Below are 27,414 nucleotides of genomic sequence, written 5' to 3'. Positions count from 1 at the left end.
GTGCTTAGTCTAGGTCAGGGGTGTCAAACTCCAGTCCTGGAGGCCCGCTGTCCTGCAACTTTTAGATGAGCCTCTGCTGCACCTGAACAGAATAATTAGGTCATTAAGGTTCTGGAGAACCGATCTACACCAGGAGGAGGTAATGAAGCCGTTTCATTCCAGTGTTTTGTACCTGTGGCTCATCTAAAAACTGCAGGACAGCGCCCCTTGAGGACTGGAGTTTGACACCTGTGGTCTAGGTCAGTGGTCCCCAACCACCGGACCGTGGACCGGTACCGGTCCGCGGACCAATTGGTACCGGGCTCTTGAAGTAGAAATAATGTCTTTTATTTTGAAAATCCTAAACCGGATATTACCGGTTACGTCTTGTGCGTCAAAATTGAGCCAACTTGCAGCAGAACGCTGACCCGTCCGCGCGACTAAAGAGGTTGGGGACCACTGGTCTAGGTAATCTTTTTTTTTCTTCTCCCCTCTCTTTACTCCTTTTCTTGTACCGACACAGGAGACATGTGGGTCTAGTGCCCTCTACAGGACATTCTAAGAACTAACAAAACAAACACATTAAACATAGAGACAGACCAGCAGAGTTTATGGGGGTTACACTGACATGAAATTAAATTCTTTATAACTAGAACCGTCTCAACTCTTGTCCAAACGTCCTGTCAGTTTCATGGATTTGATTCATTTTTAGTTTTTAATCTGATTTTTTACATTTTATTTCCATTTAAAACATTTAGTAAACTCCAGTAGATTTAAATATGTGCTGCTCTTTAGATGCTAAAATGAAGGGGTCCCAGTCAGACCAGTACAGGGTCCCAGTCAGACCAGTGCTCTGAACAGGAAGGAGATGGCGGCTCCGGCAGCCAATCCCAGAGCCAGGAAGAACGCCATGATGGCTCCAGCGGTTTCTGCTTCGTGAGGAAGGACGTTCCTGCAGAACGACAGAATTAAATACAGTCTGTTGTCATGGAAACGGAGCGCCTGCGTCGGCTAGTGTGTTTTGCTGCTTTCTTACTTCGGTCCGTAGCACATGCAGAGGCTGGCCAGGTAACCGTTGCTGAAGGCGAAGAGGAGCATGAAGGCGATGAAGAAGCCGTCGTGATGGAAGAAGACGGGCAGATGGAGGCGGGGCTGAACGTTGCACAGCATGAAGAGAGGTACGAAGACAACGCGAGCCAAGATGGCCGCCGGCAGCACCCGGCTGTCTTTACCTGGCTGCACAAACGCCTCGTCAGATCCGACCGGCCGCTCTCCGACCGGAAATCGGCGGCCAATCAGAAACTCACCCACATGCAGATGGCGGTCAGGCTCCGCCCAGTCCAGTCGCTCAGGTTGAAGAGCAGGAAGCAGCTGACGGGGACGAAGTAGCGCTCTGCGCGGGAAACACGGAGAAAACACGGAGAGTCATCAGAGCCAGGCAGACCTCATGTGACCAACATGGAGACGCCAGAAGGTCATGTGGAGGTCATGCAGCCAACATGGAAGACTGACCCCAGGTCCCTCCGTCGGCCAGCGTGGATCGCGTGTCGGCAGTGATGGCGGGAAAAGTGCCGATGGTGACGGTGAAGATGAAGCAGACCGACGATGCCAGGATCCAAATCTGAGGTTTGAGGAAAGACGTTGGGTTTTAGCTACTGGTTTATCTAAAGAGAAGCTGGCAGCCATATCAGTGAAACATGTGACCCACAAGAAACGTCTCTGCAAATATCCTTGATAATAGTAGATGGCAGGTAAGTTAATTTACTTCAGTGACTGATAACAAGTGTAAAGGAAGTTGAGCCTGATCAGAAGATTCTGAAGCACACAATGTCTATAAGAAAGAGTAGAATTTAAGATGGTGAATATTGTGGATTCACATTTACAAATACACAAAAATTGCACGCTTAAAAAAACGGTATTTTTTTAGTCTTTTCAATGTGCCTGTCAAATGTTCATTCAATGTCTCAGTGTTAGTGACCATCGGGTCACCATCTACCGTTCACTCCGTCCTCTGGGCTTGGGCTCGCCCATCCAAGTTCTGAAGACGATGATCTTGGGATCTCTGGGCCCTACAGGCCAAAAATGCACCATAACAAAAAAGGGGGCGCTATTTCCCCATTGCACTGATACACAAAGCAAGTGCGATTCTCCAACCTACACACTGTTACACGTGCTGAGACTGGAACGGCCTGGAAGCACCAGGTTGCTGCAGGAAACTCAAGATCTGGAACCACTGGATTTAAGAACGCTGTCTGTTATATTAAAGGAATGATCAGAGAATTTGGGCAAACGCCCTGGAAAATAAACTCCAGTACAACCATGTTTCTGAGTTTTAGGAGATAAAGTTCGTTAATAGCACTAAGTCTCTGCTGCCAGCAGCTGTTGAAGGTTTACTGGCGATAAGAATATTGCAGAACTATGGAGGAAGCGTTGCTGTGAACGTTTTAACTGCAGACAGTCAGAGGTTCAGTGTTGCAACATTTACTTCAATAATGTTGTGATTGTTGGAGCAGACAAAGTGTTGCTGTTGAGAAATGCCATTAAATAAATCAATCAGGGGTCACCTGGGGGTCAAAGAGCTCAGGTGTTACTTTGGTTGTGCTTTGAGGTTTTCTAAAAACATGACATCTTACTGATTTCATACCATCAGTACTTTTAGTGCCAGCAGTAAAAGAACAAACTGGGAAGAAATCCAGACCAGTCCAGAAAGACGTCAAGAGAACAACAACAACTGATGATCAGTTTGGTTTTAAGTAAAAGCTCAGTGATGATTTATGACTTTATTCACTGAAAGAAATCATAATAAATATAAGATACAGAACATTGAGTTTTTAGAAGCATCTGAAGCTTCTGACAGAGTTAAACCATAAACTGTTCATTAAGCTGCAACGTTTTACATGATCGGGGTATTCCATATCCTGTTATGGTTTTCAAAGTAAGACACGTTATCCCAGTATGCAGTTGTGACCAACACCATTTTGACCACAAAGTCTCCAGTGGGCTGGACACTGTTAAGAAAGAATAATTTATAAATTAACTTTGGAAAAAAGTTTGGCTCTCTCTTCCTCTGGATCCCAGGTCCTCTCAGCGGGCGACGTGCGGCCACCAGGAAAACAACACTGCATGTTGACGTCACAGAATTACAGAGTTTAATCCCATACAAGGCAACGTATGAATCAACAACAAAACTGCAGAGGAACAGAGATATACATTCATTACCTGAGACAGGAAAAAATAGAGAAAGAAAAGACAAAGACGCGTCTTTGGAGAGAGCTGATGCAAAAAAAGCAAAATAGTGGCAGCTATCTGAATTATTACTCCTGTGCACGAACTCTTATACTGAAGGTGTGTCTTTTCTTTTTAATATATTCAATTAAGGCGTACCTCTGGTTGACCAACTGGAAGCTACCTTGGACACTCAGAGAAACTTAGAACTCCCCCTAATTTACGCCAAAGATCAAAGGCCATTTGCTCTCTGGTAAAACAAAAGAGCCAACAGCTGCGTCCTGGCTTCCTGGTTTCTACGGTCATTTGGGTAAAGAAAAACATAAGATAAGATTTCACAGATACCTGTGGAATCCGGAGTCTCTCCCGTTATCTCTCCTTACATAAATTCTCAGGACAAACTTAAATCCAGTAATTTGGTTCAAGGAAAGGTTATCTTCACCAAAACCCAGTTTTGCTCCTCTGCACCCAGCACCTCAAAAGATTAAGTCTTGCCAAAAATAACACATAAAATCAACAGAACAAAATGAGGTATAATTCCTTTTCTAACCTATGAAACATAATATTCAACCCTAAGTAAACCCCATTTAGCATAAATCCTGAGCAATTTTCTAATACTAAACAAAACATTTTCATTCAAACAATTTCCATTTGATTCTGATATAGTCACAGATAGTACAATTTTAAATACATTCATCATTTACTAGATTAGTAGTTCTCCAATTAGATAATACAATCTTTGTTAAAAACATGCTATTAGTACCTAGAAAAATGTCTTAGAAATTAAATGTTAGTGGTTTCAACATTCTATGTTGTATTCAGTTTTACACCATCCCAGATGTTGGTTCTGGAAGACTTTTGATCTTCTGTGAACCAAACAGGCTTCTCTCCTCCAAGCTCCAGTGATTCTGCCCTGCAGGAGATGCTAATTTTATGGCCTCCTGTCCTCTGATAACACAGCAGGAGCCCCATTGAGAGATCCCCTTTGATCTGCATTTGGTTCCTGTACTTTGAATACTTGCCCATCAATAGTTTAGTTTTAAATCCTTAACACAAACCTGTTCAAAATTAAGAAATTTGTTCAAAATAAGAATGTTCAATATACCTTTTACACATGCCGTAGGATTAACTGTATTAAGCACTAAAAATAATCATTTTTCCTCAACAACACCTTCCTGTTCCTAATCTTTGGGGTTCTGAAAAATCTAACCATATTTTTCCAATTAAATTCTCTCCATAAAGGGAGCAGGCAACTGTGCGCCGCGTTTTGCAGATTTTAAACCTTTCTTCCTCGCTTATATGTTCCTTCAGTTCCTCTTCCCATTTTTCTTGAATATTCATAGTAAATGACTTCCTGCCTGCCACCAGTCCCTGGTACACGTGCTGACATAACTCAAAATCTCTTTCCCTCCTAGGCCTTGTGAAATATCTCAATTACTTTACTTGTGTTGGTTTTTATTTCTTAAGTTTGAGCCTTCTTTAGTGGTCCATTTATGCCCCCGTTACCGTCGTGTCCTTAATGTACTCTTCTGTGAAACTCCTGCAGCCTTTCCCTCGCTCGACTCCCCGCGTTCTGGCCAGGATCTGTAGCGGAGGTCCGCTGTTCGTCTTCTGCTTCTTCCTGACCCGTTGCCATGGCAGCGCTCTCTGGATCCTCTCCTTGGGTGAAGATCCGGTGCCGTTCTTGCTCTGTATCTCCAGCCCTTGTCACCTCGCGTCTATTGCAGCTTCCTCCGCGTTGTTGTAAATCTTGGCACCATCCAACCAGGGAATCCATATTTTAGTCATTGGTGTCTGGAAGCAGATCTTTTGATCTTTCAGAGCCTTTTTTATCCCAGAGTAGGATTTGCGTTTTTCCATTACCTCGGTGGGGTAAACATGGTCAAAAAATATCCATCTCCCCTCGACTTAGATTTTCTTTTTCCACACTTTTGCCAGAATGTCTTCTTTGGTTTTGTGTTTAAGAAAATTCACCACTATGGACCTGGGATTAGCCCCCGGTGGTGGTTTCTTTCCAAGGCTTCTTTGAGCTCGTTGGATCTCCAGCTTGGTTCCGTCCGGCAGAGCTAGCTTTCGGTGCAGGAGCCCCTCCACCATTTCTCGAACTGATTCGTTGTCTTGTTCGGCCACGTTGTAAATTCTTATTTTACAGCGCCTATCGTGCCCTTCCTCTTCAGTTAGCTTCTCTTGTAGTTTTCTTTGCTGTTGGGGTCCTCTTTTACTCAGAATGGCGTCCTTCGCTTCCATGTTCCACTCTTCCGGCTCTGCTATACGACCCTGCACATCGGTGATGTCTTCTTGTTGTTTCTGCATTTCCGCATCATTTCGTGCCACTTTTCTCTCAATTTCTTCTTTAAAACCGATAAATTCTCAACTCACCTCCACTATGAATTCGTCCTTGAATTTTGTGATGTCCTCCTTATTAGGCCCGAGCAGCAAAGCGCTGCGAAGGCCTATTGTATCTGTACTGTTTCTTATTATTACGATTCTGCCCCCCTCTTCGCGCACCTTTTTGGGGGCTTTATCATATTCAAAAACTCACCAAACTTGGCGGAAGCATATAGGCGGTTTAAAAATTTCGTATTTTAAGGTCGTTGCAAAAATCGCCAAAAAAAATGGCTCAACGGCGCTACCTAGCAATTTTCTGGAGACACAATGGTATGAACGTACTTCATCGTAGAGTCATGAAATTTGGTACACATGTAGAGCTCACCAAAACATTCAGAACTTACATTTAATGTTATAAGCCAAATATCACAGGAAGTCGGCCATTTTGGATTGAAGGTCCCATTTTGACACCGATTTTGACGTTTACAGCCTTCGTATTTGATCGAGCTCCTCCTAGGGATTTTGATTGATCGGCTTCAAACTTGGTCAGTCTGATCATAAGGCATGGCCAATTAAAAGTTATCAAAATGGTGAGGTTTTGAGTATGTTGAAGGGGGGTTACCAGGGGTCAAAGTTCACCTACTCACCATGAAACACGAAACTCTTATATTTCCTATACAAAACCACATAGAGGGACCAAACTTTCAGTGGTTGATCATCATCGGGTGTCCTACAATATCCTATGGTCAAATGATGACATCACTTAGGCCACGCCCCCTGAGAACAGGAAGTGTCATGTTTTACTGTGAACGGTCGCTATCTTAGCCCTTTGACCTAATCAACATGAAACTGTGTCCAGAGACAGAAGACATGTTGGTGTGTTGTGGATTCCAACCCTGACCGGCTTTGACATAGCAGGTGGGTGTGGCGGTGTGGCGAAGTGACCTGTAATGCCGTTGCCATACGTTTGGCTCTGAATTCCACAATTTCGGGCTCAGCTCCTCCAAACTCACTAGGATGGATCCATATCCACCTGCCGACAGGAATTCATAACAAAATGTGGTGGGCGTGGCCTAATTTCTCTATAGTGCCCCCTAGGAGATTTTAAATGATCAGCCCCAAGCCATGCTTTAACCTAGAATTACCAAACTTGGTACACATGTGTATCTTGTGAGGATGTACAAAAATGTCTCTTAGAGCCATGGTCTAAACCCAACAGGAAGTCGGCCATTTTGGATTGGAGTTCTGATTTCGACCGCGATTTTGACGTTTACAGCCTTCGTATTTGATCGAACTCCTCCTAGGGATTTCGATTGATCGGCTTCAAACTCGGTCAGTCTGATCATAAGGCATGGACAATTTAAAGTTATCAAAACGGTGACTGTATGAGCATGCTGAAGGGGAGTTCCCAGGGGTCAAAGTTCACCTACTCGCCATGAAACACGAAAATGTTATATCTCCTGCACAGAAACTCACAGAGATACCAAACTTTAAGTTATTGATCATCATTAGGTGTCCTAAAATACCCTGTGGTGAAATGATGACATCGCCTAGGCCACGCCCCCTGAGAACAGGAAGTGTCATGTTTTACTGTGAACGGTCGCTATCTTAGCCCTTTGACCTAATCAACATGAAACTGTGTCCAGAGACAGAAGACATGTTGGTGTGTTGTGGATTCAAGCCCTGACCAGCTGCGATGAAGCAGCTGGGCGTGGCGGCGTGGCGAAGTGACCTGTAACGCCGATGCCATACGTTTGCTTCTAGATTCCACATGTTTCGACCGAGCTGCACCAAACTTGGCCTGAGTGATCCTGGTGTGATGCCTGACAATCCTATGTCATCATATTATGACGTCATCTAAGCCCCGCCCCCTCAGAACAGGAAGTGCTATTTTTTTCCTTGGAAAGTTCCATCTATGGCTCTCTTGACCTAATCAAGGTGATTCTGTGTTGGATGACAGATAGGAAGTTGGTCTCACTTGCTTTAAAGTGCCAAGAGTTTTCAATGGCGGCAACGCCGTTGGTATGCGTTTGCCTCTAGATTCCACATATTTTGACCGAGCTGCATCAAACTTGGCATGACTGATCCTGGTGGGATGCCTGACGATCCTATGTCATCATATTATGACGTCATCTAAGCTCCGGCCCCTCAGAACAGGAAGTGCCATTTTTTTCCTTGGAAAGCTCCGTTTATGGCTTTCTTGACCTAATCAAGATGATTCGGATTATGAGCTCTGTCAATGCTTGCTGCTGGCTGAACCGTGTGGGCGTGGCCAAATGGCGAATATCAGTCCCTCGCCATATGCATACGTTTGGCTCTAAATCACACATGGATCATCCGATTGGCGCCAAACTGGATATGTATGACTTTTGTTCACCTCTAAAGAGCCCAACGGGTTTGAAATGTAATTTGACTCCACTGCGCCCCCTAAGTTGATACATCGGCTGTATCTCCTCGATGCATCGACCGATCTGCACCAGATTTTTTGACAGTCGTCGGGGAGCGCTGCCGAATGCATTCATGCGTGTCGCCCGGTGGACGGGTGGGGAGAATGTGTGACAGCTTTTGCGGTGGCTAGCGGGCGGCGGTGCTGGAAACTGCGGCAGAGCTTCTGCGGTGGCGAGCGGGCTGCGGCTCTGGAAACTGTGCGAGAGCTTCTGCGGTGGCTGGAACCCCCGCGGTGGCCAATAGGCCGGAGCGGCGCTTGCTGCGAGGGCCGCTCGAGGCTGCTTGCAGCTTTAATTATTACTATTATTAAAAGAACTTTGCAAACTGAACAGCGTGAGAAAGCTAACATCCCCAAAAGGCTTAGCCAATCACTAAGTTCTTCCACACTTTGTCCCTGAGTTTAACTGGGTCCATACTGGTCCATAAGGTATGATAAGGAAGTTTTATTTATATAGCACATTTTCAAAGTGCTTTACATGAATTAGAAGGAAATAAGAACAAAACAAGAAACCAAAGGAGCAAAAGAAGAAAAAGTATAACTGTTGGAAACTGGAGTCTTGACCTGATGGGGTGTGTTTCTGCTGTTTTTCCACCAGGAGGAGCCAGTAGGTTGCCGCCTGGAGGGCCTGTTCCCTGCACACCTGCATGTAATCGGTGTCATCTACTTGAGCATAAGAGGAGCGGGCAGCCAGTTCTCCAGCACTGGTACTCGGAGCCCCTCTAAGCATTTTGAGTCTGTTCTCAGTGTTTTGATTCTGACCTTTTCCTCTGACCTCCTTGCAGGATTCCCTCGTGGCTCCTTGGTAGATACCCAGAGTTGTCTGAGTCCCTCAATCCGGTGACCAAAGACCACCTCAAGAAGATCCCTCTCCTTGTTCATCCATACTGGCGAATACCTGCTCCTCCATCCTCCAGTCTGCCGATTACCTGTCCGTCCTCCAACATACTACCACCGTCTATCTCCAGTGACCTCCTTCTCCTCTAATCATCTGATTCTGGACTGGGCACCTCTAACTCCCACAAGCAACCCAAGCTCCAGTGAACCAACCACTCCCCCCTGACGGAACATCCTCATCACACTCAGTAAGCTGAACCCGTTGTCAGTCATTCTCTTTGAAAACAGTCTTCTTACCTGACCTCCTTCTCAGCCTCCAGAACAAAGACGATCCAGATCCTGTGGTTCCACAGCAAGAAAACTCTCCACACACATTCATTGTTTAGCTCCAAAATAAACTTTTATTTAACTGATTCTCATTCTCCTGTATGTGTTTTTGCACGAGGGTCAAGCGAGTTGCTCCCAACATGTCGGATCACTCAAGCCAACAAACTGACCCAGCTGAAGCACTCAGGGGAGCCATAGCTGAACAACACTCTCATGCAGTCCCATGAATGAGCATTAAGAATTCTGGGTAACCAACAAAGAGAAACTAACCAGCGATTGGATGAATTGGTTAACCTTTTACAAAGGACCCTTCATCAGGCTTCTTCTCCTGATCCCGTTCCGGCTCCTCCAGTCCGCTCCGGAGAACTTCCGTGTGTTCGGAAGTTCGTCCACCAATCCCAGAAAAATACTCAGGTGAAGTACTATAAATTGCTGTGGTGAATTCCTCTTACAATACACCCTCGCCTTCAATCATTCACCTCAAAGTTTCTCTTGTAATGGTACTAAGATTTCTTCTATAATTTCACACCTGAAGGGAATGGCACTAGAATGGGCTGAAGCCAGATTTAAAGATCTGTCAGATTTGAGATGCACCTTTGATGCATTCCTCACTGAATTCAAGCAGACATTCAGCCAAGAGTCAGACAAGACATCAAATTCAAGAAACCGTTTGACAATAAAACAGGGACAGAGATCGGTAGCAGATTTTGCAGTGGATTTCATAATTAAAGTGGCGGCATCCGGGTGGAACGAATCATCTTTAAAGAGCATGTTTTTCCACGCCCTTAATGATTCACTTAACGATAAATTAGCAACTCAAGACGAACCCAGAACACTGAGCGAACTTGTCTCAGTTGCTATTCGCTTGGATAATTGAATTAGAAAGAGAAATAAAGACAAAACTAGAAGGAGTCCATTTGTTAAAGTTACCTTCTCTCTGGGTCCATCTCCTTCTCAACTGCCCTCTCCTTCACAGACTCAGTCAGATCCTGAACCTATGCAGATTGGTCGTATCCGGTGGTCACCTGAGGAGCAACAAAAAAGAATGAATTCTCACTTGTGCCTGTATTGTGGATCCATTGGCCACTTCATCGCCACTTGTCCTGTTTGGCCAAAACCCCCAGCCCGCCAGTAGAAACGAGGAGGCTGGCGGGCCAGTTGAGAAAAGACAAGACTTCTCCTCGACTTTTCCTCCCCACGACACTATTTGTTAACGATTCCCTCAGTCTGTCTGTGTTGATTGATTCGGGGTGTGAATATAGTCTCATTGATTCAGCCTTCGTACAGCAGATGTCACTAGAAACCATTCAACTCCCAACTCCTCTCCGTGTAACTGCCTTGGATGGTAAATCTTTGCCTCAAGTCACTCACATGACTAAACCGCTACAGTTACTCATTTCCAGCAATCAGGAACTGATCTCATTCTACATTTACCCAACCGCTAACTCTTCCTTAGTTCTAGGTTTCGAGTGGTTGCAAAAACATAATCCTCACGTCAACTGTTCTGAGCTGCACATTGAATCCTGGTCACATGAATGTCATTCTTCTTGTCTTCGCTCCGCAGTTCCCCCAAGTCCACCACCGGCCGTTCATCAGGAGGCTCATCCACCTGATTTAACTCTCATTCCCCCTGATTATCATGATCTGGCTCCCGTCTTCAGCAAATCAAAGGTTCTCTCACTTCCACCCCATCGCCCTTACGACTGGACAATCGACCTTCTGCCTGGCACTCCATTACCTTCGAGTCACCTACATATCATTTCGCAACCTGAACGTGAGGCAATGGAAGGATATGTCAAGGATTCCCTGGCAGCTGGCATCATCCGTCCTTCCTCTTCTCCCTTAGGGGTGGGGTTCTTTTTTGTGTGGAAGAAAGATGGTTCCTCCAGACCTTGTATCGATTATAGAGGTCTAAATCATTAAGAATAAATATCCCTTACCTCTTCTTTCTTCAGCATTAGAACCTGTTCATGGCGCAACTGTTTTTTCCTGGCACAACTTACGTAATGCTTACCATCTGCTCCGCATCCGCCAGGGGGATGAGTGAAAAACCTAATTCAAAACTCCCATAGGTCACTTTGAATACTTGGTCATGCTGTTCAGTTTTTCCAATGCCCCAGCATTTTTTTCAAACTGTGGTTAATGATGTTCTCCGAGACTTCTTAAACGTTTTTGTGTTTGTCTATTTGGATGATATTCTCATCTATTCAAAAAATATCACAGAACACAAGAAACACGTCCGTCTGGTTCTACAACGCCTCCTTAAAAACAAAACTCTATGTCGAAGCCGAGAAATCTGAGTTCCATCTGTCATTTGTAACTTTCCTGGGTTTCATCCTTGAGGGCGGACAGGTAAGGCCTACTTCAGAAAAGATACAAGCAGTTTTGGATTGGCCGGTTCCACAGACTCGCAAGCAATTACAGAGATTTCTGGGGCTTGCCAATTTTTACCGATGCTTTATACGCAACTACAGCCAAACAGCACTGCCTCTCACATCCCTGACATCCACTAAAACTTCCTTCAAGTGGTCAGCTGAAGCTGACGCGGCATTTCTCCGTCTCAACTCTCTTTTCACCCACGCTCCGGTTCTCATCCAACCTGACCCCAACAAGCAGTTTATTGTTGAAGTGGACTCTTCAGAAATGGGGTTTGGAGCAGTGTTATCTGAAATTTCTGAATCAGATAATAAAACTCATCCATGTGCCTTTTTCTCCTTTAGATTGTCCTCTGCAGAACGAAACTATGATGTGGGCGATCGTAAACTGTTGGCTATAAAGCTGACCTTTCAGGAGTGGCAGCATTGGTTGGAGCGCGTTGAACATCCGGTGCTGGTCTGGACAGATCATAATAACTTGTCATATTTCCAGTCCGCCAAGAGACTTACCCCCCGTCAATCCCGCTTGTCATTGTTTTTCTCGGTTTAACCTCTCCATTTCCTATCTCCCCAGATCCAGAAACATCAAGCCTGATGCGCTTTCCAGAGTGTACTCACCAGATGAATCCATCCTTCCTCCCAGCTGTACTGTAGCTGCAGTAACCTGGGAAATCGAGGACATCATTCACCAAGCTCAGCAGTCAGAACCCGACCCTGGAAATGGACCAACCAATCGACTTTATGTTCCTCCCTCCGTCCGAGCCTGTCTCATCCATTGGATTCACACCGCCAAGTTCTCTGCTTATCCCAGTACAAGTTGCACCATAATCACCTTAATCATCTTTCCTGATTAAGTCGTTTCTGCCCTCTGTTCACAGGGATGTAAAAGGATATGTACTCACCTGTCCTACCTGTGCTCATAACAAATCATCTCATCAACCTGTGGCTGGTCTTCTTCAACCACTATCCATACCAAAGCGTCCCTGGCTACATATCGCTATCGACTTCGTTACCAGACTTCCCGTCTCAAGAGGTATGATAACTATTTTCACAATCATTGACTGTTTTTCCAAGACCTGCCAACTGATCCCTCTCAGGAAACTCCCCACAGCCTTTCAAACAGCGCAACTACTCATCAAACATGTTTTCCGCTTACATGGAATCCCTCAAGAAATCCTTAATGACCGAGGTCCTCAGTTCACGTCACAGGTTTGGAAACATTTCTGTTCAGCCCTAGAAGCAAAGGTTACATTAACTTCTGGTTATCATCCTCAGTCAAAAGGCCAAACAGAAAGGATGAGTCAAGAACTCAAATCCACCCTCTGATGTTTTTCTTCCATCAATCCATCTGACTGGAGTCAGTTTCTACCATGGGTAGAATACGTTCACAATACTCACATTTCTGCTGCTACTGGTTTGTCTCCATTTGAAATCTCTTTAGGTTACCAACCTCCACTATTTCCATCTGATGAAAGAGAGATCGCAGTCACTTCAGTCCAACATCACATTCACCGCTGCAGAAGCATCTGGAATAGGACCATCTCCGCACTCAACTGAACTGAACTGCTGAACAGAACAAACACTATGCTGATCGGAAGAGAACACCTGCTCCACAATACACTCCTGGACAAAAGGTTTTGCTTTCTGCTCGAGATACCCCTTTGAAATCCATGTCAAAGAAACTTTCTCCCAGGTTCATTGGCCCTTATGAAATAGAATCAGTTATCAGTCCATCTGCAGTCCGACTCCGCCTTCTGTCTTCTCTCTGCATCCATCCCACATTCCATGTTTCCCAAATAAAACCAGTCCAGACCAGTACAGTACTGAACATTTAAACTAGATCTTCTGTTATGAGTACTCCATCATGTATGAGGTAGAAGGAGTTTCTCTGGATGATAATAAGCTAAATATTGGTCTAAAGTAACAAGTACTCCACAGTTTAAAAAGTATATAAACTAGATGCTCTATTCTGTGTTGCTAGGTAAATGCAAGTACTCCATAATTTATGAGGCATAAAACGAAATGTTGATTCTCCATGTTTGATTCTATAAAGTAGATGGTCCTAAATGAGGATCTAAGGTAACGAGTAGATTCAAGGATTCAAGATTTATTCTAATTCCTTTTCTGAGTTACAAGATAATTAGAAGCACTCCACAATTATAAGCTAGAAGGAGTTTTTCTGGAAAAATTAACAGAAGTTTCTCTGCATAATAATCTAAAAAGTATAGTATTGGTCTAAATAGTGAGTACTCCACAATTTTTAAAAGTAATAAAATAAACTAGACAGACAGGGCAAGGAAGAGATGCATCAGGGAAGTATGCACATGTAGCTACATTGAGATAAATCAAAGACATGAGCGACAGACGGTGACATCACGGAGTGTATCTGTTTGCTGTGTTTGTGTTCTGCATGTGTATGACCATGAAACCATGCAGCTCGGTCTCCCAGGCAACAGTCTGATATGATGGTGTTATCTAGGAGCAAGTCCTTGGGAGCGCTCTGCTCCACAGTCACATGGATGATTTCAGAAGGGAGTGAGGAGAGCAGGAGCGTCACATTCACATGTCTTCCAGGAGATTTGAGATATCCAGCCAGCCGAGGCTAACACAGGGGAGCCAGTTCAGATACAGAGAGCTTTATGTCGGGTAGATTTCAAATTTTAATCTGCCCTAAAGTCTCACCGATACATCCCTGTTAATTCCAATCATCCAAATTAGTGCGGCCGTTCCACTGAACCGAAACTAGCAACTTCTCCAGGATCGATTCCTTCCTGCCAGAGAGTTTTAGTCTGCAGCTGGACTGCGAGTCTCAGCAAGAATCGCATCCAACTTGCATCTCTGTCCCACAGCATCTCAGTCTGAGTGTTTGCTAGTCGGCCCAATCCGTCACAAATTTGTCAACAAAAGGGCTAATAAATTCAGCAGATTTATGAAAAACAGAGAGTGGCTGGGATATTAGCGGCTTATAGCCCGGTGAGGCTTATATACGTAAGTTTCCAGTTTTTAAAAATATCTCTGTGGATGAGGGTTATAGTGAGGTGAGCTCTATAGTCTGGAAAATACGGTAATAATAATCTGATGAACTTTAAAACAGATTCATGTGGATTTAGTGTCTGACCTTCTTAAAGATCTTCATCATGGAGATGCTTTGTTGTTTCTCATCTGCTGCAGCATCTTTATTCTCTGAACAAAAACAACAACATATGTGACTTACAATAATCTGAATAATAGCAATAATCTCAGCTCCATACCTGCGTTCATCAGAGTGACGGCATTCTGCTCATCATCTGATCTTTGTTTTCTGTTCCTTTCTTGATAAAACTGGAAAAATGTCTGAAATGAAAGTTTCTTTCACATATTAATCATCAACCATAGAAGCAGTTTCACATTATTGCATCTTGACTTATGGTCCACAGTCAGACACAAACAGATTTGAGTTCTTATGATAAATTGAGTTTTTCTTTTAATACAGATCTTCTATTACCAACCTGATCTCCTTCATCTTCATCGAGTTTGGCTTCAAGAGGAACTAAACCCCACATCGACTTGTTTCTGAAGGTTATCTGTGAATTGACCTGATGGTGCTACTTATGTGTTTACAGTTGCAGTATTATGAGTTTTCCAGGCACACAGTTTCATACCACAGTCAGTAACTGTGTGGCTGTAACTCCACTCGAATAAAGTTCTCTTTTCTAGCACCGTTTGGGTTTCTCCCATTCACTCTGATTGGCTGGCAGAAAATCTGCCAGCCAATCAGAGGTGAAGGAAAATGTGTTAACGATGACATTGATTTTCTGCTGATCTGTAATCATAGTCTGCCTGTAGTTTTAGCAGCGGAGGAACGAAGCCGTTCAAGCCGCCATGTTCAGTGGAGGACGGTGGTTTACAGTGCAGTTCATTTCCGGTTAGCTTCTTAGCATTGAACTACATACTTCACAGGGAAACGTTAGCGATTGGGTAAAATTTAATACCTCAGCAGAGGCCACGCCTCCAGGAAGTAATCATTTCTTAATGAGAGTCCAGATCCGCTGGACGAAGCAAAGCGTAAAACAAGGAACCGGTTTCTACCAGGCTAGTAACTATGTTACCTTCAGTTCCTATGAAAATACTTTATATATCAAACATAACTTAAAATAAAATTTTCACAATTAATGCCTTCAAATTGGGCCTCTGCTTCTTTAAGAAACTCCTGCTCTGTCCGGCACTTTGCCTTCAACGCTTCTTCACATCAATACTCCTCTGTGATGCTGTTTGCATTTTGTTGCCAGCTTTAAACTGAGAAGGAGTTTGTTTAAAGAGTTCAGCAGATGCACAGTTCCACCAGGTGTTTGGTAATTGCTGCTGCTAGTCTTGAGGAACTGAGTAGGATTGCTGCTCTGAGGAGGAGCTTTGTTAGAGTAGGCTTTTGGGCAACCCTTAATCGTTTCTCAAATGTTCATGAAAGAATCAAGGAAACACTCCAGGTAGTTACAGAACATGTTTTAAAGTTCAAAACTTAGGATTGTTAGATAACTTCCCCTTTAATATTTGGCCTGAAACCATCTTACTGCTCCTTCTGGATTATTCTTAAAATGTTGCTCTAACAAGCAAAGCATTTATTTATTACTGTGATTGCAAGAAGTACTTGCTATAAAAGAACCTAATTGTAATAATAATTAGGTCCTTTTATAATAAGTTTCTTAAAACCTTAGTTCAAATATTATACTTCAGTAAAAAATTATATATAGACTGATTGGACTGTACCGCGTTCACACCGACCAGAGAATAACTTTATAATACACATTTTTTACAACACTAAAGCCCATGTGATCTTGGGAATCAAATGTATTACTCCATCTTTATTACTTATTGTACACAAGCACATATGCAATAAGTTTTTTTATTTCAAGGAAATAATGGTCAAAGTGCAGCGAAATGCAATTGAACTTGTTCTCCTTGAATCATGCACTATTTCAATTGCAATGAAATACAAACCAAAACAAAAGTAGTGGAAGAGTTTCTTTAAGCGTGTGCACAGATCAGGTTGTGGTAATCCTGCTTTCACCGTGAAAATCTCTAACTCAGAGAAAAGTCTCTAGATTTGTGGCTAGTTGTTAAAAAAGTCAGTAAATTTAGCGAGAAAGTCACTAAGCCAGTCAGTGACGCAGGCACACCCTCCGGGCCCCTTAGCTCCACCCACTTTTTCAGAATTTGTCTAGGGCAGGCTATGCTTTCACAGGAGGGTGAAAGCATAGCCTGCTTTAAATGTTTCCGAATTATATATAGCCAGAAGACTTCTCGCTAAACAGAGTGATTGCAGCCAGACTTGTCTCAGCCCCCAGGGCGAAGATGGGACCTGATGCCAAAGAAAGTTGAGTGACCCTGGCTTCGGACAGTTTGAGATCGCGCCGCTCGTGCATCATGGGACAAACGGGTGGTCTCTCGACGGACGTGGACTGGTTTAAAGTGGAATGCTGGCATTAAAGGGATAAAAACAATTTTTATGGAGTCTTTAAGGACATTTTTTAAGTTTAAACTTTAGTTGAAACACAAAAATTATTATTTTTTTTTCATATCTATAGTCTTCTGGCTATATATACTTTTGCCATGTGAAAAAGCCTAAATATGTTTGACAAACCCTTAAAGTCTGCTCTGAAATAAACTGATAAAGAATATTGCTGAGAGTTTGATGATCCGGTTTGACTTTACCAGTTTGGGCAGTAAGACGTAGGACAAGATGGACAGGAAAATGACAACACAGGCCACGATGAAATAACCGAATGCTGCGTCCTCCAGCTCAGAACCACCTGCAGCGGAGGAAGTGACACAATAAAAATGTTGATCATTTGTGATGTATTCATCCTATTGTCAAAATTTTGATCAACCAAGACTTATTTCAAATGAAGGCTATATTGCAAATCAGTTATTGAAAGCTTATCTGACAGACTTGCAATGGCACAGATCATGGAAGCGGCAGCGAAGGTTCCGGCGAGTCCTTGGCCGCTCATGATGGGAGAGGTGTACGAAGCTGGAAGCAAACCGGCCATCCCAAACAGACTGCCCTGCAGCACCGCCCCAAACGCTGGAAAATAACCAACAGTTCAACAAGCTGATTAGCACGCCGGGGATTTCGGTGTGTGTGAAAACTCTGAGTTTGTTAACCCTGGGTTTTCTGGGGCTCTAGTACTATTCACAGTGTTATGTGTTTGATCCCAGCTTTCAGTCCTGCTTCTTGTCAGTGCATCATTGAGCAAGGCACTTTAACCCAAAGTTAGCTTCTGATCTGCATACTGGTGGATAAATGTGCCTGCATTTGGGAGCCTGGCAGGGTGGGTGTGGCTGTTGGAGTAGTTGGTGCTAAATGAGTTCAGCGGGTGCCGGGCGGCTTTGGTCTGCAAAAACAATATCTGGAGAGTTTCTTATTCCTGCGACTGACTTTGAAATCAAATCTGCATCTGGCTTCACAGCAGGCTGCTCACATGAAGGAGGAACTTGTATTTATGTGACCTTCTGTCATTCTCATTATTCATATTCAGGTCAGGGTGTTTTAACATTTCTCACCTGGTAAGAAATGCCACAAGTTGCAGTTCAACAAATATTCTGATTTGTTAGTTGTTTCAGAAAGCAGGGTTAACTAACTCTGACTATAAGCAGTGACTCTGATTAACCCTATCCAGCTCTGTGACACTCAGGGAAATCAACTGCTTAACTAACTCTGAGTCAAGTTACCCTGAGTTAAGTGTGAGAATAGAAGAAGCCCTGAATGCAGATCACGCAATTCACCATGGCAACGGGGGAAAAGAGTATCAATACATATGACAAAATCAGCAACACTGTTGCTGCTGCCAAATTAGCAAGTTAGCATAAAATTTGTAAAATTGTTGTCACTCCATTTATTTAACATCCAAAAAATGTTGATAATTTTGTTTTTCTGAACCAAAAATCAATATCTACTAATCGCGTGTGATCACCCTGCAGAGTATTACTTCCCAACATCTGCAGGCTCCCCCAGAAAAGGAAAAGCAATTTCTGGCACTTTCCTTGTTTCAGGCCTCGGCTAAACAACAGAACAAACTCAGGATTCGCTGCAACAGGCCGTCTGCAGAGCAGCGCTGATTCACGGAGGGAATCGTTCTGAAACCGAAAACCCAAGACGTATACTCTATTTAGCCCAAAACTAACTCAGGATTTTCACTCATCCCAGTTTCTGAAACGGGCCTGCAGGTCCAAAGTTGTAAGAAGAGTGAGAAGAACTCCGAGTGCAGAGCGTTTGCTCCAAGTTCTGGAACAAGTCAGACAAGTCCTCTTTTTAAATTTCTTTTAAAAACACTTATTCCTCGACTTTCTACACACTGAAACAAGCAAAAGCTTCAAATAATCTTTATTTATATTTATGTATCTGTGTGATTTGATTGGGTTTCTGACAGCTTGTTCGGAGACGAGCAGCTGCATTCTGACTTAATTAACACTTGTTTATGCCATAATAAAGCAAACTGCAAGTTGGTCCAAATGCAAAGTTATAAAAGCACAGACAGCCTTTTGAACGTCATTATCATTTAAAAATCATTTTAGTTGTGGCCAGGAGCCAAAAGTAAAAGAAACTCGTCTTAGTTACATTTGTTGTTTGTCAAGTTTAACATTTAAATCAAAGTGCACCAAAATTTCTGACTGCAGAAGAAAGAAGCATCAAGGCCAGCTACTCCACTTTTCACAAACACTTTACATTCAGTTTCATCCTTGATTGATTGTAAAAGATTTTCAGCCAATCACTGCTTAATATCTGAGAAGAAATGGCTTCATTACTTTACTGGCAGATCAATTTGTGTGTCCTCTGAATAGCAGTAAAAGGAAAACTGTATGTTATTGTGTGATCTTATATATTAAAAAAGTATTTTTCAAGAGAGATCGGGCCAACACTGGCAGGACACAGTGTTGCAAATGAAAAGTAAAGATATCAAAAGCAAGTTAAAATACAATATGGATAATAAAGGAAGAAAAATAGCAAAAACAAGCAAAGCTATAAAAATAGTGTTTCATGATGAATGACCAAACTGGCAGAAAATAAAGAGAAAAAATAAGGAACCAAGGATGGAGCCTTTTGGGACTCCACAGGAGAGAGGAGCAGTGGAAGAAGATGGGAGCCGATGGTTACGGGAGGTTCAGAACCTCCAGGCCAAATGGACCCAACCAATCCCCACAGCAGACCCAACACATCTCTCGCTGTGATTGGCTTTCCATCATCATTCTGTCATCAAAAAATCAGCTACAGATCACAAAAGTCAGATTGGGGTCACTTCAGGCTGCAGTGTGAACGTAGCCTTCATCTTACCCTCTCCCAGCCTTAATGCCTTAAAATGATGGTGCAGCGTTGGAGCAAGCAAATCCAGGTGGAAAGACCACCGAACCACCATGGCGGCAAGACTCTGACTATGTGCTGATGCTCCCCAGGGGCCTTTGACCTAACTAGGAACTATAAATTATATTTGTCTTGCAGTTTGCACCAATCATGTCACTCAACTTTGAGAACGACATCATAATTTCTGTGCTGATCTCGCTTCATTCACTTCCTTGGGTTTGTCGCAAGACTCATATTTTATCCTGAACATTAAGGAGAAACGACCTGACGCTGTAGTACCGGTGTAGTACCGGTGTAGTACCGGTGTAGTACCGGTGTAGTACCGGTGTAGTACCGGTGTAGTACCGGTGTAGTACCGGTGTAGTACCGGTATAGTACCGGTGTAGTACCGGTGTAGTACCGGTGTAGTACTGGTGTAGTACCGGTATAGTACTGGTGTAGTACCGGTGTAGTACTGGTGTAGTACCTGAATATCAACTAGAAACGACCTTACGCTTTTAGACGCTCAGAGTTTAACATTGAGATATTGGCTACAAGACATCAAATGATTATAAAATAAATATCTCACAGTTGATGATGATTATCTTCACCATGGTTATGGAGAAGAAAGGCAGCGGCTCCAGAGGAACTTTGACAAGGACAGCAGTGATGATGAAGACAAACATGATGATGAAGAGGCTTCCCATCACACGCAGGCACTGAGGAACGCTGACAGAGCGAGAACAAATTAAATCCAGCTTTGTTTGTGAAGCAGGACTAACGTTCTGTAGATGAAACGCTGACACTAAACTGCTTAGATGTGAAGTATTCTGGAATAAAAAGAACAGAAGGATTTTTAAGTCATGATGTTTTTCCGGTTCCTGTTTGGTTCCTTCAGTCTTTTCTGTCACTTGTTTTGGACCTGATTTTTCATCACAGTTCCTGTAACTCATCACTAATTAATTTTTAGGTTCACATTTTTATAACGATTCCTTCCTTTGTCCTGTTGTATAAAAAACATTCATTTGATTTATACATATTGGTATGATGATTGCTGGGTTTCTACAACATATCTGGCTTAATTTAGTTTTATTGAATAGCTTCTGTACGACTCAATCCAATCCAAAGAGAATTGAAATGTTGTTGTAACTCATGTTATCCACGGTTCTCTAAAGAGTTGAAATAGATGCTGATGGGTGTTAGCAGGATCCATCTCCTGTAGCAGTCTGTTTTACAGCGAGTGAAGAAGCTTCTGACTGAAGACTCTCTGTCTCTCCAGGCCAGGCTGAGGAAGAGGACGTTTTCAAGAGAATTTTCTTGATTTTATGAAGAATCCATCTTTGTAATAGTCACCTCCAGATTTTCCAGTCAGAACCAGAACAGATGATGGGAATGGTGTTTTACCTCTTACCCTTATTCAAAGTGTTTTACTGTCAATTATTGTTGATTTCCCCTGAAAAAAGCAGTAATCTCCTTTCTTTTGTTTTCATTCCAGATGATTTGATTGTTCCCTCCGTGTGTCCAGCAGCTCTCTGTCCTGGTGTCCATCTCTGGTCCTCCAGCAGCTGCAGAGTAATCTGAGTACAGGGTAATCTGAGTATTTCTGTAGATGATAGAAGGTTCTCCTGCTGCCTCCTTGCTCGACCCCAGTCTGTTAGAGAGGCAGCCATAGATATAGATCAGGTAGATTAGATTTATTTCTAGAACCAGGTGAGGCTGAAGCTCCACCTGCTGCAGATCAGCTGCTCTTCAGAGCTGCTGCTCCGTCCTGGTGGCAGCGGCTTTGATGGAGCAGGTGGATGATGGCGTCTCCGTGGCGATAAGCAGACTGCAGGGGGTCCTACTTCCTCAGGTGGGCCAGCAGGAGTCTCTCCAGGACCTCCATGATGGGAGTTTTCATGGCTACAAGTCCGTAGTCGTTGGTGACTGATGGTGAGTTTCCTTTGCTTCTGCAACTGGAGCAACTTGAACGTCCAACTGAACGTGAATCTGACAGCATGACAGAATTAAACTACCACACATCTCTGACCTAGAAACTGGTGTAGTACCTGTGTAGTACTGGTCTAGTACTTTGTGCCCTACTGGTGTAGTACCTGTGTAGTACTGGTCTAGTACTTTGTGCACTACTGGTGTAGTACCTGTGTAGTACTGGTCTAGTACTTTGTGCACTACTGGCGTAGTACCTGTGTAGTACTGGTCTAGTACTTTGTGCACTACTGGTGTAGTACCTGTGTAGTACTGGTCTAGTACTTTGTGCACTACTGGCGTAGTACCTGTGTAGTACTGGTCTAGTACTTTGTGCACTACTGGCGTAGTACCTGTGTAGTACTGGTCTAGTACTTTGTGCACTACTGGTGTAGTACCTGTGTAGTACTGGTCTAGTACTTTGTGCACTACTGGCGTAGTACCTGTGTAGTACTGGTCTAGTACTTTGTGCCCTACTGGTGTAGTACCTGTGTAGTACTGGTCTAGTACTTTGTGCCCTACTGGCGTAGTACCTGTGTAGTACTGGTCTAGTACTTTGTTCACTACTGGCGTAGTACCTGTGTAGTACTGGTCTAGTACTTTGTGCACTACTGGTGTAGTACCTGTGTAGTACTGGTCTAGTACTTTGTGCACTACTGGCGTAGTACCTGTGTAGTACTGGTCTAGTACTTTGTGCACTACTGGTGTAGTACCTGTGTAGTACTGGTCTAGTACTTTGTGCACTACTGGCGTAGTACCTGTGTAGTACTCACAGGGCGTGCAGGAAGGAGGTGAGGCAGGTGCACAGCAGCAGAGGCAACATGGCGCAGAGCGTCATCACATTGTTGAATTTGGTCTGTAGAACACTTTGATGTTGACCTGCTGCTTCAGTCTGATTGGCTGAAACCTCAGTGGGCAAAGGGTCCTTCAGACGATTCCTGAAGTACTGCAAGGATAATAAAACCTCTGTTCACGTACAAAGAGCTTTTGTCAAAAGAAGACTGTTAGTAGGAAAATAAGTGAATTTGGATTCAGTAACAGAACCTTTACTGGACTTGTGAACCCAGATGTTAAATGGCCTGAACTTAAATTGCTATTTTCCAGCCATACTGACTCCTGAAAGCACCTTACACCAGAGCCACATTCAGCCATTCACACTCACAAACTCCCACACATCGCCAGGTAACTTGTGGTAAAGCAACAGGAAGTCTCAACCCTCTGCATCCATCCCAGCCTGACCTTTTAGGGATGACAAAAAGCTGCTCACACAATAGCACTGACCTCTGTTGGTCATTTGATGTTCCAGCTCCACTTTAAATGGAAAAGTAAATACACTCAGCATACAAACCACTCAAAGTGCTTTACTCTCCAACCACATTTGCCCAATCCCACTCACATTCATGTATCGATGGGCAGATTGAAAGGCAACTTGGGGTTAAGTGTCTTGCTAAAGGGCACATCGACATGTGGCAGGAGGATGTTTGCATCAGGCTCTCAGCTTGATGCCAACATCCTTTCTGCTCAGCCAGTCTCTCCTTAGTCTGAATTCAGGTGCTGCATCCTTCAAAGGTGGCACTTGTAGGGCGATACATCATAGCATGGCAACAAGGCCAGTCCAAATTCAAAGACTCCTCCAAATGTCTTCTTCTTTTAATGGTCCACAATATCCCATGATTCATTGCAGGTCCAAACTGGGGCTTCAGGCAAAGCAACAATAGCAGTGAAGAGTGAAAAATGATTTTGTTATATTCTTTCACATTCATTGACATTTATTCAGAACCCAGCCACAATGTTTCAGGTTCCCTGGTTTTGCTACTGTCAGAACAAGACTGTGCAGAGAAACAGGAGCTGTGGAGAAAAAGCAGATGATGTTTCACCATGGTAGCAGTCATGAAGAAGTTCCAGGGCAGCAATGTTCCCAGACCAAGCATGAAGAAGATCACCCACACGGCCAAATATCTGCAAGAAATAACATTGAATGATTCAATCAACGGCCGTCAGTGAGAGCTTGACATGGTCTGCTACATCACTGAAAGTTAAAACTGATTTATCCTGAGTTTGGCTAGTTAATCAAGTCAGGTTATGTATCGTTTTGACAATAGTTTTTCTCTTAATTATAGAAACATTCACATTGTTTGCAAATCTTTGCTAAGTATTGATGATTGAATTGTTCATGTTACAGCATCTTACTTAAAGAAGTCTAAATAAAGTCATTCTCTGGATTACTTGTCTTTGGGTGAGGTGGTAGCCATCGTCACAGAGAAACCAACTGGCTGAAGGACGGCGCAGCTGGACTGGAGATCCGGATTGGGCTGGAGCAAAATGAGGAGGATCAGAACAACCTCCGGGTGTTTCTAGAGCTGGAATAAAATATATATTAATGTTGAGACAAAAGAGGAGAACTAGTCTGTGTATTCAGCCATCTTTTCTATTTTTAACTCAGACTTTCTCCTAAAAAGTTGTATTTTGGAATAAAGACGTGCTTGATTTTAATCGATCAAGCAGGTCAATTGTTGATTCATCAGAGGTGTAAAGTTGCTGACAGGCTGCCTTTAAAGCTCTGTGGGCCCTCAACGCATCCTAATTCCCAGTGGGGGTTGGGATGATAGAGCCAGGTAGCACGGCTGCTAACCTGCTGTAGTCCTGCTGCTTTATCTCATACTGTCACTCACCTTTGACCCCTCATTACAGAAATGATTCATTTGGTTCTTCTGGCTTTATCCTGCAATAACTTTATCTTTATTTTCTATTTTTTTCTCTCCTGTCCTCCATTTCCTTTCCTTTTGACGAATTCAACCTGCTCCTCTTTCTTCCTGTCTTTTCATTTTCCAGTTGGGAGGGGCTGCTTGTGTCTCCACTTCGTTATTCCAGCTGGAAACTAGAGAACAGGATGACCTCTGACCTGAACCTTCAGAGACATATAAAGACAGTTACAAAGTCGGCCTTCTATGAGCTTAAGAACATTTCCAGACTTACTCTAAATTTTTATGTAACCGGGCAGTTTATTAGTTTTGAAATAGTGTTTATGTAAAAGTGGCTGTAAATTCCCACCTCTATTGGGCCCATGAACACATCTGTGCTCCCTTTCCCCACCTTCACTTCCAGTTTGCAGTACTGCCTTGCTCATTAGATATAAAAGCACCGAGTGTGAACGAGCGATGGATTCTCCAGGGCGCCGGCTGTTAGACGCGCTAACCCCAACAAGCCCTGCGTCATGAGGGACATTGGTCATGAGGTAAATCAGTTTTTGATTAGTTGCCTATGACTGGCTATTTGCTATGTCAGTGATGCTGTTCATATAGTTGTCGGTCTGTCTAGTCTGACTTGTATTTGTCTCTCACAACAAGTCAGATTTTATGGCTTATTTTAGAAAGCACTGCTGCAAACTGGCCCAACTGAAGATGCACCAGGCTGTTCCTCTCATCCAAGAGGAGAATCTTGTTCCCTTGATAAAGAAACATAAACAAAACAACTTTAATTTTGAGTGCCAGCTGCACAGATAAAAAAACTGCTTTGCCGCACATCAGCTTTTCTCAAAAGCTTCTTCAAATGACCACACACATACAGATAAAAATATTTTCTCAATCACATTCACACCACTCCTTTACGCCACTGCCAACACAACAGGACTATTTTGTGGTGTTCAATATTTTCATTGTCATGCATTTTGGAAGATAATCGCACCATTTACCCAATGAAACTTGATTAAATAAAGGGTCTGGCTCTGTGGTAACTTTAGGGGGTCATCACATCTAAAACTAGCTTTTCTAGCATTTTGAAGGCAGAAGCTTAGATTAGTCTTGTTTTCATGGGAATGTTATTTTAAAATGCTAGGATAACTGTCCATCCAAAATATGTGGTTCTAATGGAAACCAATGGGACCCAAATGTGAGGATTTGGTTTTCTGAGTGTTCATTAGTCCCTGTGTTGTTGCTTCTACCCCTTGATTGTTTCCAGCTGTCCCTCCGGTCCCCTGATTGCCCTCCATGTATTTTACATTGTGTTTTGTGGTTTGTCATTTTGTTGTGTTTGCCAGCGCTACCAGTGTCTGAGTACCTTCTCTCCTTGCTCACCTGTGCTGCCTGGACTTTTTCACCCTTTTGAGATCGCCATTCAAACCAACATTTTTGCACTACTACCTGAGCCCAGTCCATCCTCACCACAATCAACCCATTTCATGACACAAAATGGGACAGAAGGCCTTCAAAGTACACAAAGAGCATATCTTTTGTTCTACATACCATACAATCAAAAGGACAAAAACATTTTAAGTCCTGGCCAAGTTTCAATAAATCTGACTCAGATATTGAGAATCAACAAAAGTGGCAAAGTAGGATGCCCCATTTTGGGCAGCCTAGAATCTCCAGAGGTTAAGGTCATTATAGTGGTTAACCCTAACCCATAACATTCATATTAGCACTGAACGTGACAACCTAAATGTGGCCTTTAATCTGATTATAGTTTCGATTCAGTTGATTTTCTAGCACCAATTCATAACATGTAATTTCAATCCATTTAAAAAAAGGTAAATTCAATCCAAGAACTAGATTGCAAGCCACTTTGATCCATTCCAATTGATTTGTTATCAAAAAATGCAAATTCAGTTTATTTAAGTTAGCTAAAAAACATTTTTATCAAAGGTTATTCAGCATATCGCGTCCTGACAGTGGGAACATGTAGGAAGGATTTTTGCTCTTTCATTAGGTCATTTTTTTCTGTTAAAACTTCAAGTGAAAACTTATTTGTCCTCTAAAGGACTGAAAATGAAACATCCTCATATTCCTACTGAGGCGAGGAAAATCTAAGTTGAAGTTAGAGACTCAACAGGAAGTAGAACTGTAAAGTGTTTTTCTGCCCTCTTTTGGGAGATGAGGCCTCACTGTGACAGGCAGACACTTGGAACCAACAGGGAAGGCATTACGATCGATCGGATCCAGTGTTGATCTACTCAGCTTCACAGCTATGAAAACAGATTGATGCCTGAGAACGAACATTTGGGGAGCAAATCAGACATTTTAACTGTTGAGGAGCAAGTATATTGTTGTCAGTAGGTTCCTGTGTTTATCAGGAAAGATAATTCAGTCTTGTGAAATTACTTGAAAAGAGAAATAACCATCTCAAGCCTCATATTGTTTTATGTAGTCTGCAGAGCCTGCTACCTGAATTTCCTGAGTGTGCCTGAATGCACCATCTGATGTCACAGATATTGGGAATCAAAATTCTGTCAATGTTGTGGTCTGTTTAGTGGCCCATCTCACAGAGGAAGTTCTTTGCCCAGAAAATCCAAATCAAACTCATTAGACAAGATGTCTCCCGTCCTGATCAGCAGCTATCAGATGATTGAAGAAACCCAGAAAGGATAAAAGGCTGAAACCAGGTTCAGGTTTTACCTTCAGTGTTTGACAGCAGCCATTCAGTCGTTATCACAGCAGATATTGTTGATCGTTCTGTGCGTACAGCTGCTTGTGAAATCCTTCGTCCTCTGTTACCTTCCTGTCTTTGAGGTCTTCCTCATGGTTTGGTGCCGTCTCAGCAGAATCACTTCTTCCTCTGCAGTGGCCTTTAACCTGCAATATCAGCCTGTTCTCTGGACTTTGGTTCTGTGTAAATAACAGATA

General features: G+C 43.2%; 1 protein-coding gene across 4 annotated transcripts; it reads right to left on the bottom strand.

The window, feature by feature from the left end:
- Positions 1–568: 568 nt before the first annotated feature.
- On the bottom strand, positions 569–27,337 carry LOC102233288 (equilibrative nucleoside transporter 1-like). 4 transcript variants are annotated; one of them, XM_023333603.1, is made up of 13 exons: positions 27,187–27,336; positions 24,023–24,156; positions 23,674–23,755; positions 22,570–22,742; positions 20,421–20,560; positions 17,444–17,578; positions 17,206–17,303; positions 14,769–14,850; positions 14,636–14,700; positions 1,492–1,600; positions 1,287–1,372; positions 1,016–1,211; positions 569–931 (listed from the first exon to the last, which is right to left on the bottom strand). In XM_023333603.1, the coding sequence occupies exons 2-13, from the start codon at positions 24,046–24,048 to the stop codon at positions 798–800; spliced, it is 1,326 nt and encodes a 441-aa protein (XP_023189371.1). In that variant the 5' UTR covers positions 24,049–24,156; positions 27,187–27,336; the 3' UTR covers positions 569–797. The 4 variants fall into 4 exon arrangements, with proteins under 4 accessions (XP_023189371.1, XP_023189373.1, XP_023189374.1 ...); XM_023333605.1 differs by having other exon boundaries at positions 24,023–24,108; XM_023333606.1 differs by having other exon boundaries at positions 1,016–1,215; positions 27,187–27,334.
- Positions 27,338–27,414: the final 77 nt, after the last annotated feature.

Source organism: Xiphophorus maculatus, chromosome 5 (assembly GCF_002775205.1).
Source record: "Xiphophorus maculatus strain JP 163 A chromosome 5, X_maculatus-5.0-male, whole genome shotgun sequence".
In the NCBI taxonomy this organism is placed as follows: domain Eukaryota; kingdom Metazoa; phylum Chordata; class Actinopteri; order Cyprinodontiformes; family Poeciliidae; genus Xiphophorus; species Xiphophorus maculatus.
This window is presented reverse-complemented; position numbering and strand designations above follow the sequence as displayed.

Coding starts and splice junctions, on each gene's coding strand:
- LOC102233288 (XM_023333603.1), bottom strand. CDS start 24,048: ATGGCTACCACCTCACCCAAAGACAA. Junction 20,561..22,569: donor ACCTCCTTCCTGCACGCCCT/GTGAGTACTACA, acceptor TCGCTCTGTCAG/CGTTCCTCAGTGCCTGCGTG. Junction 17,579..20,420: donor GAAGATAATCATCATCAACT/GTGAGATATTTA, acceptor GTTATTTTCCAG/CGTTTGGGGCGGTGCTGCAG.